The 13,369-nt window shown below is 37.8% G+C and overlaps 1 protein-coding gene across 13 annotated transcripts in view; it reads right to left on the reverse strand.

Annotated features, from left to right (window-relative positions):
- AHI1 (Abelson helper integration site 1) overlaps positions 1–13,369 on the reverse strand; it is a 222,774-nt gene that overhangs the window by 16,544 nt on the left and 192,861 nt on the right. For 11 of the 13 annotated variants that reach the window (XM_034962898.3, XM_034962896.3, XM_063605005.1 and 8 more), the window contains one exon: positions 9–67. In XM_034962898.3, the coding sequence (XP_034818789.3) occupies positions 9–67 (59 nt within the window). Of the gene's footprint in view, positions 1–8; positions 68–2,240; positions 2,347–13,369 lie in introns of all 13 variants that reach the window. The other 2 variants (XR_008625786.2, XR_004672188.3) reach the window with 1 other exon arrangement.

Consider the following 13,369-nt stretch of genomic DNA (forward strand, 5'->3'; position numbering starts at 1 on the left):
TTGCTTACTGTGTCATAGATTCTGAGCCTAGTCTGAAGTCCTGGGACTTGTTCTTATTGATTGATTGCTGTGGAAGAAGAGGAAAAACAAGTAGTAAGTAAAAAATGAGAAAAGACAACACAGTCAATATTCACATGCTGAAAACCCACCAACTTCCTGAATGGGGAGAGAATATGCCTGTTCTGAACAGGAATATCTATGCCTGTCCTGAACATATATTGTCTATCAGGACAATATATTTGCTCCCATGAAAAACCAAGGAAGTAGTTCTCCAGAGAGTTTAAACACTCTTTATAAGTAAAGTCAGCTTTCAGGTATGTGACCAAAAAAAAAAAAAAAAAAAAAAAAAAAAAATCAGTTGTGAATCAGTTTAAATTAATCTCCCAATACAATGTGGTATATTACTTAAGCTCTAAATATATCTTTTAGCCTGCATCTTTCCTTCATATTCTTTATAGTATATTTTCATAGTAATACGCATTGATCTGTATGCAAGAGTTTGAATTTCAAAGCTCTTTAAATCTACAAAATGTGTTCAGTATATCTTGTTTTATTAATGGCACCTTCGTGAGAAAAACAATAAGCACTTTCAAGGGTACCAAATTATACCCTGAGCATTGGATACTTCCTTTAGAATCTGAAACATTAACTTCATATTAAAGTATACTGTGGGAAATTGAGTTTGATATGATATATAATCTATAAATCAACCTAATGTTGCTATAAAATGAATTGCAATTTTTTTTAGAGATAATCACGTTATGGAAAGGATTCGTTTAACACTCACAAAGAAAATATAAATTGTTACTATGTTGAAGTTCAATAATATACAAATGAAACAGATATACCATATGTTCCTAATTATTTCAGTAATCCAGAAAACATAAAAACAAAATGAAATGAAAGAAAAGGAATACAACCTTCTCTTTCAGTCTTGTTTGAGTAACTGCTTTCCTGGTGTTATCTCTACTGAAGCCTGTTTGGCCTTTTTAGATTTCCTTCTTCACAATCAGATTTCTGCAAGATCATTCTTCAGCAAGATTTGGCACTATCTTTAAACAAGCATTACTTTTCTTACAGATTTCAAGAGGATATTATGCTTTTCTGGACCATAATTATATGATTATTACTGCTAGCTGTAGAGCTTTAAGTCAAGCATAATAAAAACAAGAATTAAAGAGCAAGGAGACTTTGTGGTGAAAGGTGAGTGTTGCAACAGGTGACCCATTTGGTAGAACAACAAAAGAACCCATGGCATCTTAATTTTTCTCCACCAGTGGAATTGCTCTGACTCAGTTAAAACGTGTTTGGGAAAAAAGTACATACACACGGGAAATTTCAGATTCAACTACTAATTCAGACTGCCCTCATCCAATAGAGCAATAAGCAAAGAAAATCATCAAAACCTCAGAAAGCACCATCATAACAGAAATTATCCTGTTTCTTTCCAGACTTGTGAAATAAATTCTAAACACAGCAATCAAATTAAATGTGAAATGTTTTATTCTTTTCTTTTTTTTAAGAGATTGGGTCATGCTTTGTTGCTCAGGCTGTACAGTGGCATGTACAGTGTACAGTGGCATGATCGTAGCTCACTGCAGCCTTGAACTCCTGGGCTCAAGCAATCCTCCCGCCTCAGCCTTCTGAGTTGCTGGGATTACAGGTGTGCGCCTCCATGTCCAGCTATTCTTTACAAGGTCACAGTATCATTTTTCTCTCTTTGCCCATGGCAAGACCAGCAACTTACCATCAATATAGGTATATATGAAACTTGATAAAACTTTTCAAAAAACTCAACATTAAGGGCTCTAATCAGAAATTCTCATCAATCTGAACCTATTCCAGAGGTTGAGGGGAGAGAAGTCATACTGAACTATATACCAGTGTTAAGGCAGTGTTACTTTTAATTATTTTTTGTTATCCTGAAAAATGAATAATATGTTGCCATGTGCAGGTCTTGCCAATTCTGCTAAGTCTGTTCATGTGAAATGGATGCTGTGATATCCTCAGAAAGTTTGTCTTAGGTATGTTAAACATGGTCCCTGCCATCTTTTCTACTGTGTATTCCTATCACTGGCATACCCAAATCCTTTTTAATGATGCAGAGGCAGCTTAGCCTGTGTTCAAATTATATGACTCCTAAGTTAAAAGGGGGTCCACATTACAAAGTTTACCACTTACTTGAAAAGGACACTTACTTAACTAGGACCAATATTTGACTTCTAAACACCTTTACTCACTCATTCCTTGGTCTCAGCAGCAGCACGTCATATAGGTAGTTACTCATGGAGGCAGAAGCAGGGGGAAGAAGGAGGTGTCTCTGTGAGCTGTTTTGTTTTATTTTACCTTTAAACAAAAAAGCCCCCAAGGCTGGTGTTCAATCAGCCCGCAAATACCCCCCACCATCGACAAGGCCAAAGAACATGACTGCCCTTCTTTCCACACACACTTGTTAGAAAGTTGTTTTATGACTTTGTTTCCTCTTCATGGATATCACTGATATAGAGAGGAGGGGATGAAGCGAGGAAAAACGAGCAAAGCAAAAGTGACGAGTGAAAGGACCAGAATCTAGAGACTTGTGCTTTCCAAACCCTCACAACTTGTTAGTGATGCTTTTAAATTTAAATGCAATGATAGTTAACATAAAATAAATGATTAATGGAATGATTAAATGCTTCCACTGATTATGTGGAAATTTATAAGGAAGAAAACAACTCATAGATAGCTTTGCAAAAGAGAAAGGGGCTATGCAAACAATTCCCCCAAATATTTTTATAAACTTGAAGAATGAATATAAAATTAGGTTAATGTTCAATTAATGTATGTTACATCTAGCACACGAGATTTAAATAAGGCAAATTTATGATACAGTATAGTTCTATTTTTACATGCGGCTTATATACCTCATGATAGATATACCTTTTCCATATAATTTCATAGTTTGTTTATATCTACTTTGTAGGAGTTTTTAAAAAAAGGATGCGAGAGAGGAAAAACAACTAAAGTTGGTGGTTCAATTCTTGTCTTGGTTCTGTCATTAACTCTGTGTGGCCTGGGTAAACCGCTTAGCCTCTCTTGGGGTCTTTTTTTTTTTTCACTTGAAAGTAGGTGAGGGTTCAAAATAAAAACATAAGCATCATAGCACCATTCTCTTATTTTACAGACCAGGAATTGGAGGCCCAGAGTTACCAAGGTTATAGAAGTAGTCTGAAGGTTATACTAGTGTTTTTCAAACTGATTTAATGGCAAAACTATTTTCAATACAATTTTATTCAAAAGGCGCATGTATAAATATGTGAAAGAAGAATTACTCTGGGCAAAACTAGGTTTGCATGGCCTGGCACCCCCTGCTTCCCAACCCTATGCCCCCAGATCCCTGAGGAATACGGCTCTGTAAATGACAGTTTACAAACTACTGGAGTATACAAGCTCTAAACAAGACTAGAAAGGTTTCTTTTATTGCTACAACTCTGTTTCCAGGAGCACAATTTTAGGATTTTAAATATTCACATAAGTTTGAAGTTTTCTTTGACTTTAGAATGTATGTATGTATATATTTGTTTATTCACTTACTTTCTAATTTGAGACAGGATCTCGCTCTGTCACTCAGGCTGGAGTGCAGTGGCGTGATCATAGCTCACTATGGCCTTGACCTCCTGGGCTCAGGCCAACCTGTGGGCTCAGGCCAACCTGTGGCCTCAGTCTCTTGAGTAGCTGGGACTACAGGTGTATGCCATCATGTCTAATTTTTTTGATTTTTTAGTAGAGATGAGGTTTCACTATATTGTCCAGGTTAGCCTTAAACTCCTGGCCTCAAGCAATCCTCCTGCCCCAGCTTCCCAAAGTGCTAGAATTAGGGGCATGAGCCACTGGGCCCGGCCTGATTTCAGAATTACTGATAATGTATCTGGTTTACTTGATGTTAAATCCTCCAATTATAATGCTCTTCCTTAAGGGAAAAAATTCTTCTGTATTAAGATGCAGTTTCTAGAAGCATACTGTAACAAAAAGTGAAGACTGCCGGGTGTGGTGGCTCACACCTGTAATCCCAGCACTTTGGGAGGCCAAGGCAGGCAGATCACAAGGTCAGGAGTCCAAGACCAGCCTGGCCAACATAGTGAAACCCTGGTCTCTACTAAAAATGCAAAAATTAGCCGGGTGTGGTGACGGGCACCTGTAATCCCAGTTACTCGGGAGGCTGAGGTAGGAGAATTGCTTGAACCCAGGAGGCGGAGGTTGCAGTGAGTCAAGATTGTGCCACGGCACTCCAACCTGTGAGACAGAGCAAGATTCCATCTCCAAAAAGTGAAGACCATCCTGATCACGGTTTGTAGTTTTGGATACTAATTGCGCCAATTAAAAATAATAACAAATACTTATCTGTGGGGCAGCATAATTAGGAGGGTGTTTTGGAAGATAAGGCAAAATAGGTGAGAACATCTATTTAACCTTTGAGGGGTAAGACCTAGATAAAAACTTACGAGATTTGGACTTTATAGACAAATATGGAGCCAACTAAGATTTATGCACTGGTAAGTCACATGATTTGTTTTCTATTTTAGGAAAGTATCTTCAGGAGGCAGGTAAAAGGTGCAATGAAGACTGAAGAATGGGAGAATGGATACTGTTATCAGCAGAGACCAGAAGGCTATATACCAGGCAGTGGCTGTTACACAGAAATATCCTTCCCAAGTTCATTCCCTTCAATTCTCTCTAAAAAAAAATGGCATTCCTTAAGGCCCTGTCTTCTACCCTTTGTCATTTTCATTCTTGACACTCCTCTATTCCCGTGGATTCAGATATCAAGTTTTCTTCAGAATGTAACAACTTAGCAATGGTTAGTTTTCAGCAAAGCAAGTTTAAATATAGCAATTTTTCTGAAAACATACTTGGATTCATAAATTTTAATCAAAACTATCTTGCAAATATGAGTTTTCAGCAAATCTCTCTTGAGCCTCATAGATGTCTGCAAGGTATCTGCAATTGGTTGTTGCAGGTGCTATGAACTTTACATGTCTCAAATTGAAGTCCTTCCTACATTCTTAAACACTGAGATGTTTCAATTAGAAAGTCAGATTTCTTTTCCTTCACATGGATTTAGTCACCAATTCCTAGCTCCTTATTATTTTTGGCTTGAATTATTGCAACAGCCCCTTCTGGTCTTATTTCTTTCAGTAGGCTTTTCCCAGTCTTTCAGAGCTTCTAGAAGGAGCTTTTGAAACAACCAATATGATCATGTCATCCCCTTGCTTTAAATACTTTGATGGCTCCTTACTACCTTCAGGATAAAATTCACCTCCTTAACATGCCAGCCAAGGACCTCCTCAATCCTGTCCACTTGTTCAGGTCTAGCTTTTTCTGCTTTCAACCTTGCATCCTAAGCTGCAGCCATGATGAAACATTTCTGGCCACAGTAGGCTTTTGCACATGCTGTTTCTAATGCCTCAAACGAATCCTCCCACCCACCCAGCTCCCCTTAAAACCTAATTCATCCACTTCTCACCACATGGTCTCATAGTTTCCCTTCACTGTCCTTTTATTGCTTTTATGTTTCATTTTGTGACTCTCTGATTAAAGTTACTTTCACCTGTTAGACTGTAAGTTCCATAAGTGCAAGGACTATTTTTGTTTTATTGACCATTATACCATCCAGACTGTCTTCTACTACAGTGCACAGAAAACCAGCAGGCACTCAAAGTATGTGTTAAACGAATAAATAAAAATGCCAATGCTGGTAGGTGAGTGGGGATGGGGATCACTGATTGAATAAGGACCAGAAGAATGTGAGAAAGGAAAATGACCAAAAGCACAACTGGAGAGGTCTGCCATAGAAAGGAAAAGCAGTTCCTTCTCTGATACCCGAAAACAGCTGCAGGAGGGTAAAATTACAGAAATATAGAGAAAGTAGGGATGAAAACATGAGGGGATTCATATTATATGGCCTCTCTTCAAGAAAGCAGAAGACCAAGTCAACTTGGAGTAAGAAATCAGCAGCTTGAGTGAGAAACGTGGACATTCTTTTCTGACCTGCTGCTGTCGAGAATGGGGTAGAATCAGTAGGGAAGAACAAAAAAGATGACCAAGACCACGGGCCTCGCTGAGGAAAGTAATCACAAATCTCATGAAGAGACAGTGTCAATACAATACTATAATTTTTACAAAAGCTATGGTTAAATACCAGAGTAGAAGTGACAAAAATGGGCAACTTGTTGTGCCCCCACCAATCCTGGGCACTAGTGAAAGAAATGGACAACTAAATGTCCCCCCACCAGGCCTGGGGATTGGTGAGACAAGTGAAACACTCCAAGTGCTACTGATGCATCTGGCATCATATTGCTAAATAATCTTGCTTTTATTTCCTAGTGGTCTGAGAGGTCCGGTTTGAGAAGAATGAAAACTGATTGCAGACAACCACGGAAGCAAGAAGCACCAGAATGCACTCCCTTTCTTAGAATTCCTGCAAACTGAAGGGTCATTTGGGTTACCCACTTCCTCTTTTGGGACTAAACTATTTCCTAATCTCTTATCACTAGGGAATAGTTCTTCCCAAACCAGGTCACCCAAATATAGTGGTGTGTAAGAGGTGGCTGCTTAAAAACGCCTATAGCAATGGGGAAGCGGTAAGAGAGGTAAAAAGAGAACAGATTCATTAAGTACAAAAAAATTCAAATAAAAGGGTAATAAAAGCAAATTTGTTCCAACATGTTGAAACATCTTTTATTGTATGCATGGCTTGTCTGAATAAAAGACACACTTAAATAAGAAAAAGTTCTTCCCTTTTTATGTACCTAAAGGGGAACCATATTAAAATGAGAGACCAATATGACCCATTATTGTGATTGCTAAGTAATTATAAAAATAATAGCATACAGTTGATTTTCCATAGTTTATGAAAAGATTAGCATATGGTTAACTTCTGAAGCAAAGGAAATTAACATTAGTCAATAGATATCTAAATTTAATTATTAGACATTTTATATATACTCATCACTTTGAGTCTCACAAAGCTGGATATAATCTTTATGTAAAATTCTTGTTTTTAAGTAGGGTAGTCTACAGCTTGTTTTTAAGTAGGGTAGTCTACAGCTCATATACAACTACTCATATACTGGCAGTTAATGGAATAATGTAAGCAAAATTTCATTACAGGATCTTAAAATGAAAAGCTTTTTATTTTACTTATAAGTGTTTTTTCCTTTAATTACAATATTTATAATATGTAATTCCTTTAATACTTATAAGTGTTTTTTCCTTTAATTACAATATTTATATTGTAATTTATATATATTTTACATAAAAATTAAAACATAGCAGTGGTTCTCAACTGGAGAGTGAGGGGTGATTTTGACCCCTGGGGAAATCTGGCCGTGTCTGAAAGACATTTTTGATTGTCACAAATGGGAAGAGGTGCATCTAGTGGACAGAGGCCAACAATGGCACTAACCATGTTATAATGCACAGCATATTCCCAACAACAAAGAATTATACAGCCCCAAATGCCAACAGTGCCGAGGTTGAGAAACCCTGGAATAGAATGGTTGACAAAACAAGAGGACAGCAGAGTTAGGGTGACGGAGAACTTCCAAAAAAAGGTCATGCTGCTTGTCAAGTCAGAAGACACAACGACTGATACTAGTCAATTTGGCCACTGTCTAAAGGACAATTTATGACTAGAAATGATTGGTGGGAAGTTCTCTCAATAACATCTTTCACATTTTAGATCTGTAACAGACTTTTAGAGGGATGTTACTGATATTTAGGTTAATCCTCCACGTTTTTTTTTGTGACACAGAGTCTTGATCTGTTGCCCAGACTTGAGCGCAGTAGCACGATCACTGTTCACTGCAGCCTCATCCTCTCAGGCTGAAGCGATCCTCCCACCTCAGCCTCCCAAGCAGCTGGGACTACAGATGCACACTACCATGCCTGGATAATTTTTGTACGTTTTATAGAGATGGGGTTTCACCATGTTGCCCAGGCTGGTCTCGAACTCCTGAGCTCAAGCGATCCATCCACCCTGGCCTCCCAAAATGCTGGGATTAAAAGCATGAGCCACTGTGCCCTGCTGAACCTTTGAAAAAACATCATGAAGAGCAAATATGTTACCTGATAAAAACAAGCCTTAGAATTTGAGAATTTATAGTATTCTCTAAACTAACATTTAATGGAAGATCTGTGTAAGAAAATGAGATGTGGCAGAGACTAAGCTCAGAGACTCAAATCAGCTAAATAAGGAGTGGGTTGCTAAACAGAAAAGCAATTCATCCCTAGGTTATTCTGTGAAACTTTTAATTAACGAGAATTTAGGAAGATATCCAGGAAATGACACATTCCCTAAACCTTGTTTTGAAGTTAAACTACAGGGGGATTCTCTCATGTTCCTTTCATTTCAGAACCACTGGCAATTATCTAGGTCCTGCCTTCAGGCTGGATAAACTGAGAAGATAAGCAGCCTGCAGGGTCTCACCTTGAAGAGAGTTAAGAGGGTCCTGGAAATATGGAGAGCACTTGCCCAAAGTGGCAAGAAACAGGGCTGTTGTGGGAGAAGAGACATAGTAGGGGCTGAGGTACATATATCAAATACAATGGCAGAGGCATAGGTGGAAAAGAAGCAGTCAAACAAGTTGCCAGACCTTCAAGAGAATAAAGGCCTTATAAGTTCCTTTCGGAGTAGGAGAGAGTCCCTATTAATTTCTTGAGGCTTTGAGATTCCTCTGCGTAGGTCATTTCAGGACTCTGTTGTTGGGAGCGGAATCTATGGGTGTGAGGTAAAGGTAACTCACACAGGCTTTGCTGTTACATCACTGGGATACCACCCACCTTCTTTATGGGACACTTATCTCTCTAGACTCCAGAATAACACATATTATTCAAATGTAAATAACATTTATATGAAATTAATACTTTTTTCTCAAAATAGGTGTTATAAGTTATTGAAACAAATTATGGGGAAAGAAAAAACATATTAGTGCTATCTGCATTGAAATTCTTCATGGGACACAAATAAGCACTTTAGATTTTTTTTTTTGAGACGGAGTTTCACTCTTGTTGCCCAGCCAGGAGTGCAATGGCGTGATCTCAGCTCACTGCAACCTATGCCTCCTGAGATCAAGTGATTCTCCTGCCTCAGCGTCCGAGTAGCTGGGATTACAGGCATGAGCCACCACACCCAGCTAATTTTGTATTTTTAGTAGAGACGGGGGTTTCTCCATGTTGGTCAGGTTGGTCTCGAACTCCCGACCTCAGGTGATCCACCTGCCTTGGCCTCCCAAAGTGCTGGGATTACAGACGTGAGCCACCGCGCCCGCCCGCATGTTAGTTTTAACTTACTTATAAGGTAAGGCTTCAGGTCAGTTTCATCACTATCCTTGATATATACAAAGTTAGTTTTGATTCAGTTCTCTTCAGATAAAGTAAGAAAACTTCAAATATTACAAAAAGTTTAAAGCAAATCCAAGCATAAATTAATTTTATTAAATATAATAGAAATAAATCACTGTATTTTCTTTGAACAGAATTACTAAAGTAAAAAAATACAAATTGATATTATTCTTTAGCAATAGAAAAGAAGCAACAATTATGACCATATTTCCAATGATTTAGTGTATATTAACTAACTACTGGCTATTTGGAAAACCTGTTTCACCATAACAAAAATCTGCACTGTCTATTATAAATTTGTTGTTGGACTTAATATAATAATAAATCATATTATTCCTATGATTAACAATAATTCAGATTCATTCCTGGTACAGGGATCAGTAAATGGAAAAAAATTTTCTCTATAAAGTGATATTTGAAAATAGTGTTATACAGCACTATTATTAGATACTTTGAAGACTAAGAAAAACACATGCACATTGAGGGCAATATATTTATTGCCTACCATTTTTCTGAGAGGCTGACAGATTTACCAATGTAAAATTTTGCGTGTATGTGTGTTTGGCTGGAAGAGGAACTACCATGAAGTTATCTAATGCTTTTGGGTTCTCTGTTCTTGTTTTGAACTAGGCAAGAAAGCAGCTGTTCCTGAAAATAACCAGAGTGTACACTTTGGTTTAGAATAGTCTGTCCTTTGGAATTAAGCCAGCATGCTCTTATTGACTCTACATGCTTAATAAAATAATGAAAATTATTAAGACATTCCTCTGCTCATGTGAAGATTAGCCATAATAGATATTTTTATAATTATCTTGAATAGCAAAACCAATAACTGTTATTCATTTAGTGAATTTTTAGAGAAGAATATAAGCAAAAATAACAGTAGTTTCTCCACATCTTCAAAAATAATCTAACATTTCTGTGCATACTTATTACTGTACATCTAGCATTTATATAAAAACATACTTGACTGTATTAATGTTGAAACACTAATAGAAGGTAAATAGTACTTTCCTACTTTGGGTTTTGTTTTTTAGAAATAAAGAAAAAAGAAAACAGCATTTTCAGGAATTAAAAAAACAGATTTTAGGAATTAAAAAAAGAAAACTGGGTATTTTGGTACCTAAAAATGGTTAAAAAATAGGATTGTCTCTGCTAATAAGAAAAGAGGCCAGGAGTGGTGGCTCACACTTGTCATCGCAGCACTTTGGCAGGCTGAGGCGCGCAGATCACTTGAGGCTAGGAGTTTGAGATCAGCCTGGCCAGCATGGTGAAACCCCATCTCTACTAAAAGTACAAACATTAGCAGGGCGTGGTGGCCCACACCTGTAGTCCAAGCCACTCGGGAGACTGAGGCAGGAGAATCACTTGAACTGGGAAGGCAGAGGTTGCAGTGAGTTGGGATCCCATCACTGCACTCCAACCTGGGTGACAGGGCGAGACCCCGCCTCAAAAAAAAAAAAAAAGATGTCAAAGATATATTGAAAAAAGAAAAAGCAGAATCTTAAGTATGATCCTAGTTTCATAAACATAAAAAATAGACAAAGACGTGTATTTATATATGCAAGAACATTTTTGTAAGCATATGTAAGAAACAGAATGAGCATAAATATTAGCAGGACAGAAGACTCATTTTTCGTTTTATACTATCCTTTACTGGTTAAAATTTTAAAACTATGAACATGTTATTTTTTATAGAAGAACGACTCTAGTAATTAAAAAAAATTTTAGTAATAACTTTCCTCCCCAAATAAATGGATCATAAAGGTTAATGCTTAGGCTAGCAAAAATAAAAAGGCTAAAAAGCAAAAAAAGTCCAAAACACAAAAAATAGAACAAAGTTTGTCAGCACTACTCGTTTTCAAAGCTTCTGAGTTTCTCTCCTTCCTGATAATACTTATATTCTCTTTTCTGTTAGATGCAATTTGTAGCACACCTTGGTAAAAATGTTCTGGAATGAACTTGGAGGAAAACATTTTCCTGCTCCCACTCCCCTGTGGTATAAGTTGTTACTGATTTGTTTCGGGATGATTAACTCATCTCGTCCCCTCCTCCTCCAGTAAAGAGCCAGCAACAAATGCTGCCATCACCCACTAACATTTCAATGAACCAGATGAAATGCTGGAAGGTACCTGGCACAATTAGCAACAGAGCAGGTGTGTTCCACTTGGAAGAACATGTAAGATGCAGCAGCTGCCAAGCTATTAAGAGGTATAATTTTGCTTCTTATTCTATAGCTTGAAAAGAAATAATTTTAAAAAGGAAAGAAAATGATTGAGGTTTGTTTCCTTTTTTCATTAAAAATATAGAGTACAATTCTTAAAACTTACACATGAAGAAGGGTACAATGAAACAAACACCAAACAGGGATGTGGGCTGGGCACGGTGGCTCATGCCTATAATCCCAGCAGTTTGGGAGGCTGAGGCAGGCGGATCATTTGAGGTCAGGAGTTCGAGGCCAGCCTGGCCAAACTAGCAAAACCCTGTCTCTACTTAAAAATACAAAAATTAGCCAGGCATGGTGGTGCACGCCTGTAATCTCAGCTACTTGGGAGGCTGAGGCATGAGAATTGCTTGAACTTGGGAGGTGGAGGTTGCAGTGAGCTGAGATCTCACCACTGTACTTCAGCTTGGCAATAGAGTGAGACTGTTTCAAAACAACAACAACAACAACAACAAAAACCAACCAACCAACCAAGCAACCAAACAAAGAAAACAAAAACAAACAAACCAAAAAACAACCAGGGATGTAAAAAACCGTGTGATACAGAACCTGGCTAACTGTGCAGGTACCAACTGTATGTGTGTGTTGCTAACTAGGTGGTGGAGGAAAATGGGCACTGGCCTGAGAATATGGAGGCCATGCTCCTAATTAGCAGCATCATTTTAAACGAACTTCTTATAGCTTCCCGGATCTCAATTTCCTGTAGAATGAAGGAGTTGATCAGAATCACCAAGGATGTTCTCTAAGGTCCTTTCCATGTCACTAGTTCTGTAATTCTATGAACTTAGATGCCCCACAATTTTGGTCACTTTATCGGAGACTACTTTTCATGTTCTTTCTTTAAAAAAAATGTGATAATAATAATAAGACTTGAACATGAAATTAAATATCTGATAGACTCTGTGGGAGGTTTATAAGGTAAGGTCTTGATAAAATCAAACCATATATATTTTAGTAAAGGAGCTAAATTTAAGAAATGCAACTAGCCAGGTGCTAAGAAGCTCAGTTACACGTTTCTCAAAAGTTGGCTGTTAGTTCCATGACTCAGAGTGCACTCAAATCATTTTAATTACTCGAGGCAACATTATATTTCTTAGGGGCTTCTTTTTACATAAACATAGATCATTTGTTATACCTTCTCTCACTGGGAAGTAAAATACTGTCTTACACACATAGCACATTCCTAAGGGAAAAAAATATATGCAGGATTCTACTCTAACACGTGGATTCAGATAGAGAAGATCAAATCATGTTCTTCAACAAAAGAAATCCACGCATCTTAAGCTTTAAAGCCTAATTTGAGTTCCATATCCTCCATGAGAACATTCCTACTCCCTTGCCCAAATGGAGTTTTATCCTCTGCCACTCCTTTACATGACTCTAAATTCCTTAAATCTATTAGAATTAAGGTTTGGGCATCAGTGGGATTAGCCTGAAGTAGACCTCAAGGGTGACTGACGATGGTATCTGAAGAACTGGTCTGCTGCAATATGAATATGAAGGTATGTTTGAAGCATGGAGATCACTCTATGAGGGGCAAAAGTCATAGGAAATTTGAAAAATCAACTACAGTCTAAACTAAGACTATGATGCAGTGAGTCCACCTAAGTAGAGTGGCACAGGCAGTGAGAACTGGGAAGTTTTGGAAACAAGTAGGAGGTCCCTATCCATAAGAACACAGGCACATCAGGAAGAGGAAGGGGCAATACCAACTTCACAGGTAAGACACTGACAGAGTTCTTTATATTTCCTCTGGCAGAGTCA

The sequence above is a fragment of the Pan paniscus genome, chromosome 5 (assembly GCF_029289425.2).
Source record: "Pan paniscus chromosome 5, NHGRI_mPanPan1-v2.0_pri, whole genome shotgun sequence".
Taxonomy (NCBI): Eukaryota; Metazoa; Chordata; class Mammalia; order Primates; family Hominidae; genus Pan; species Pan paniscus.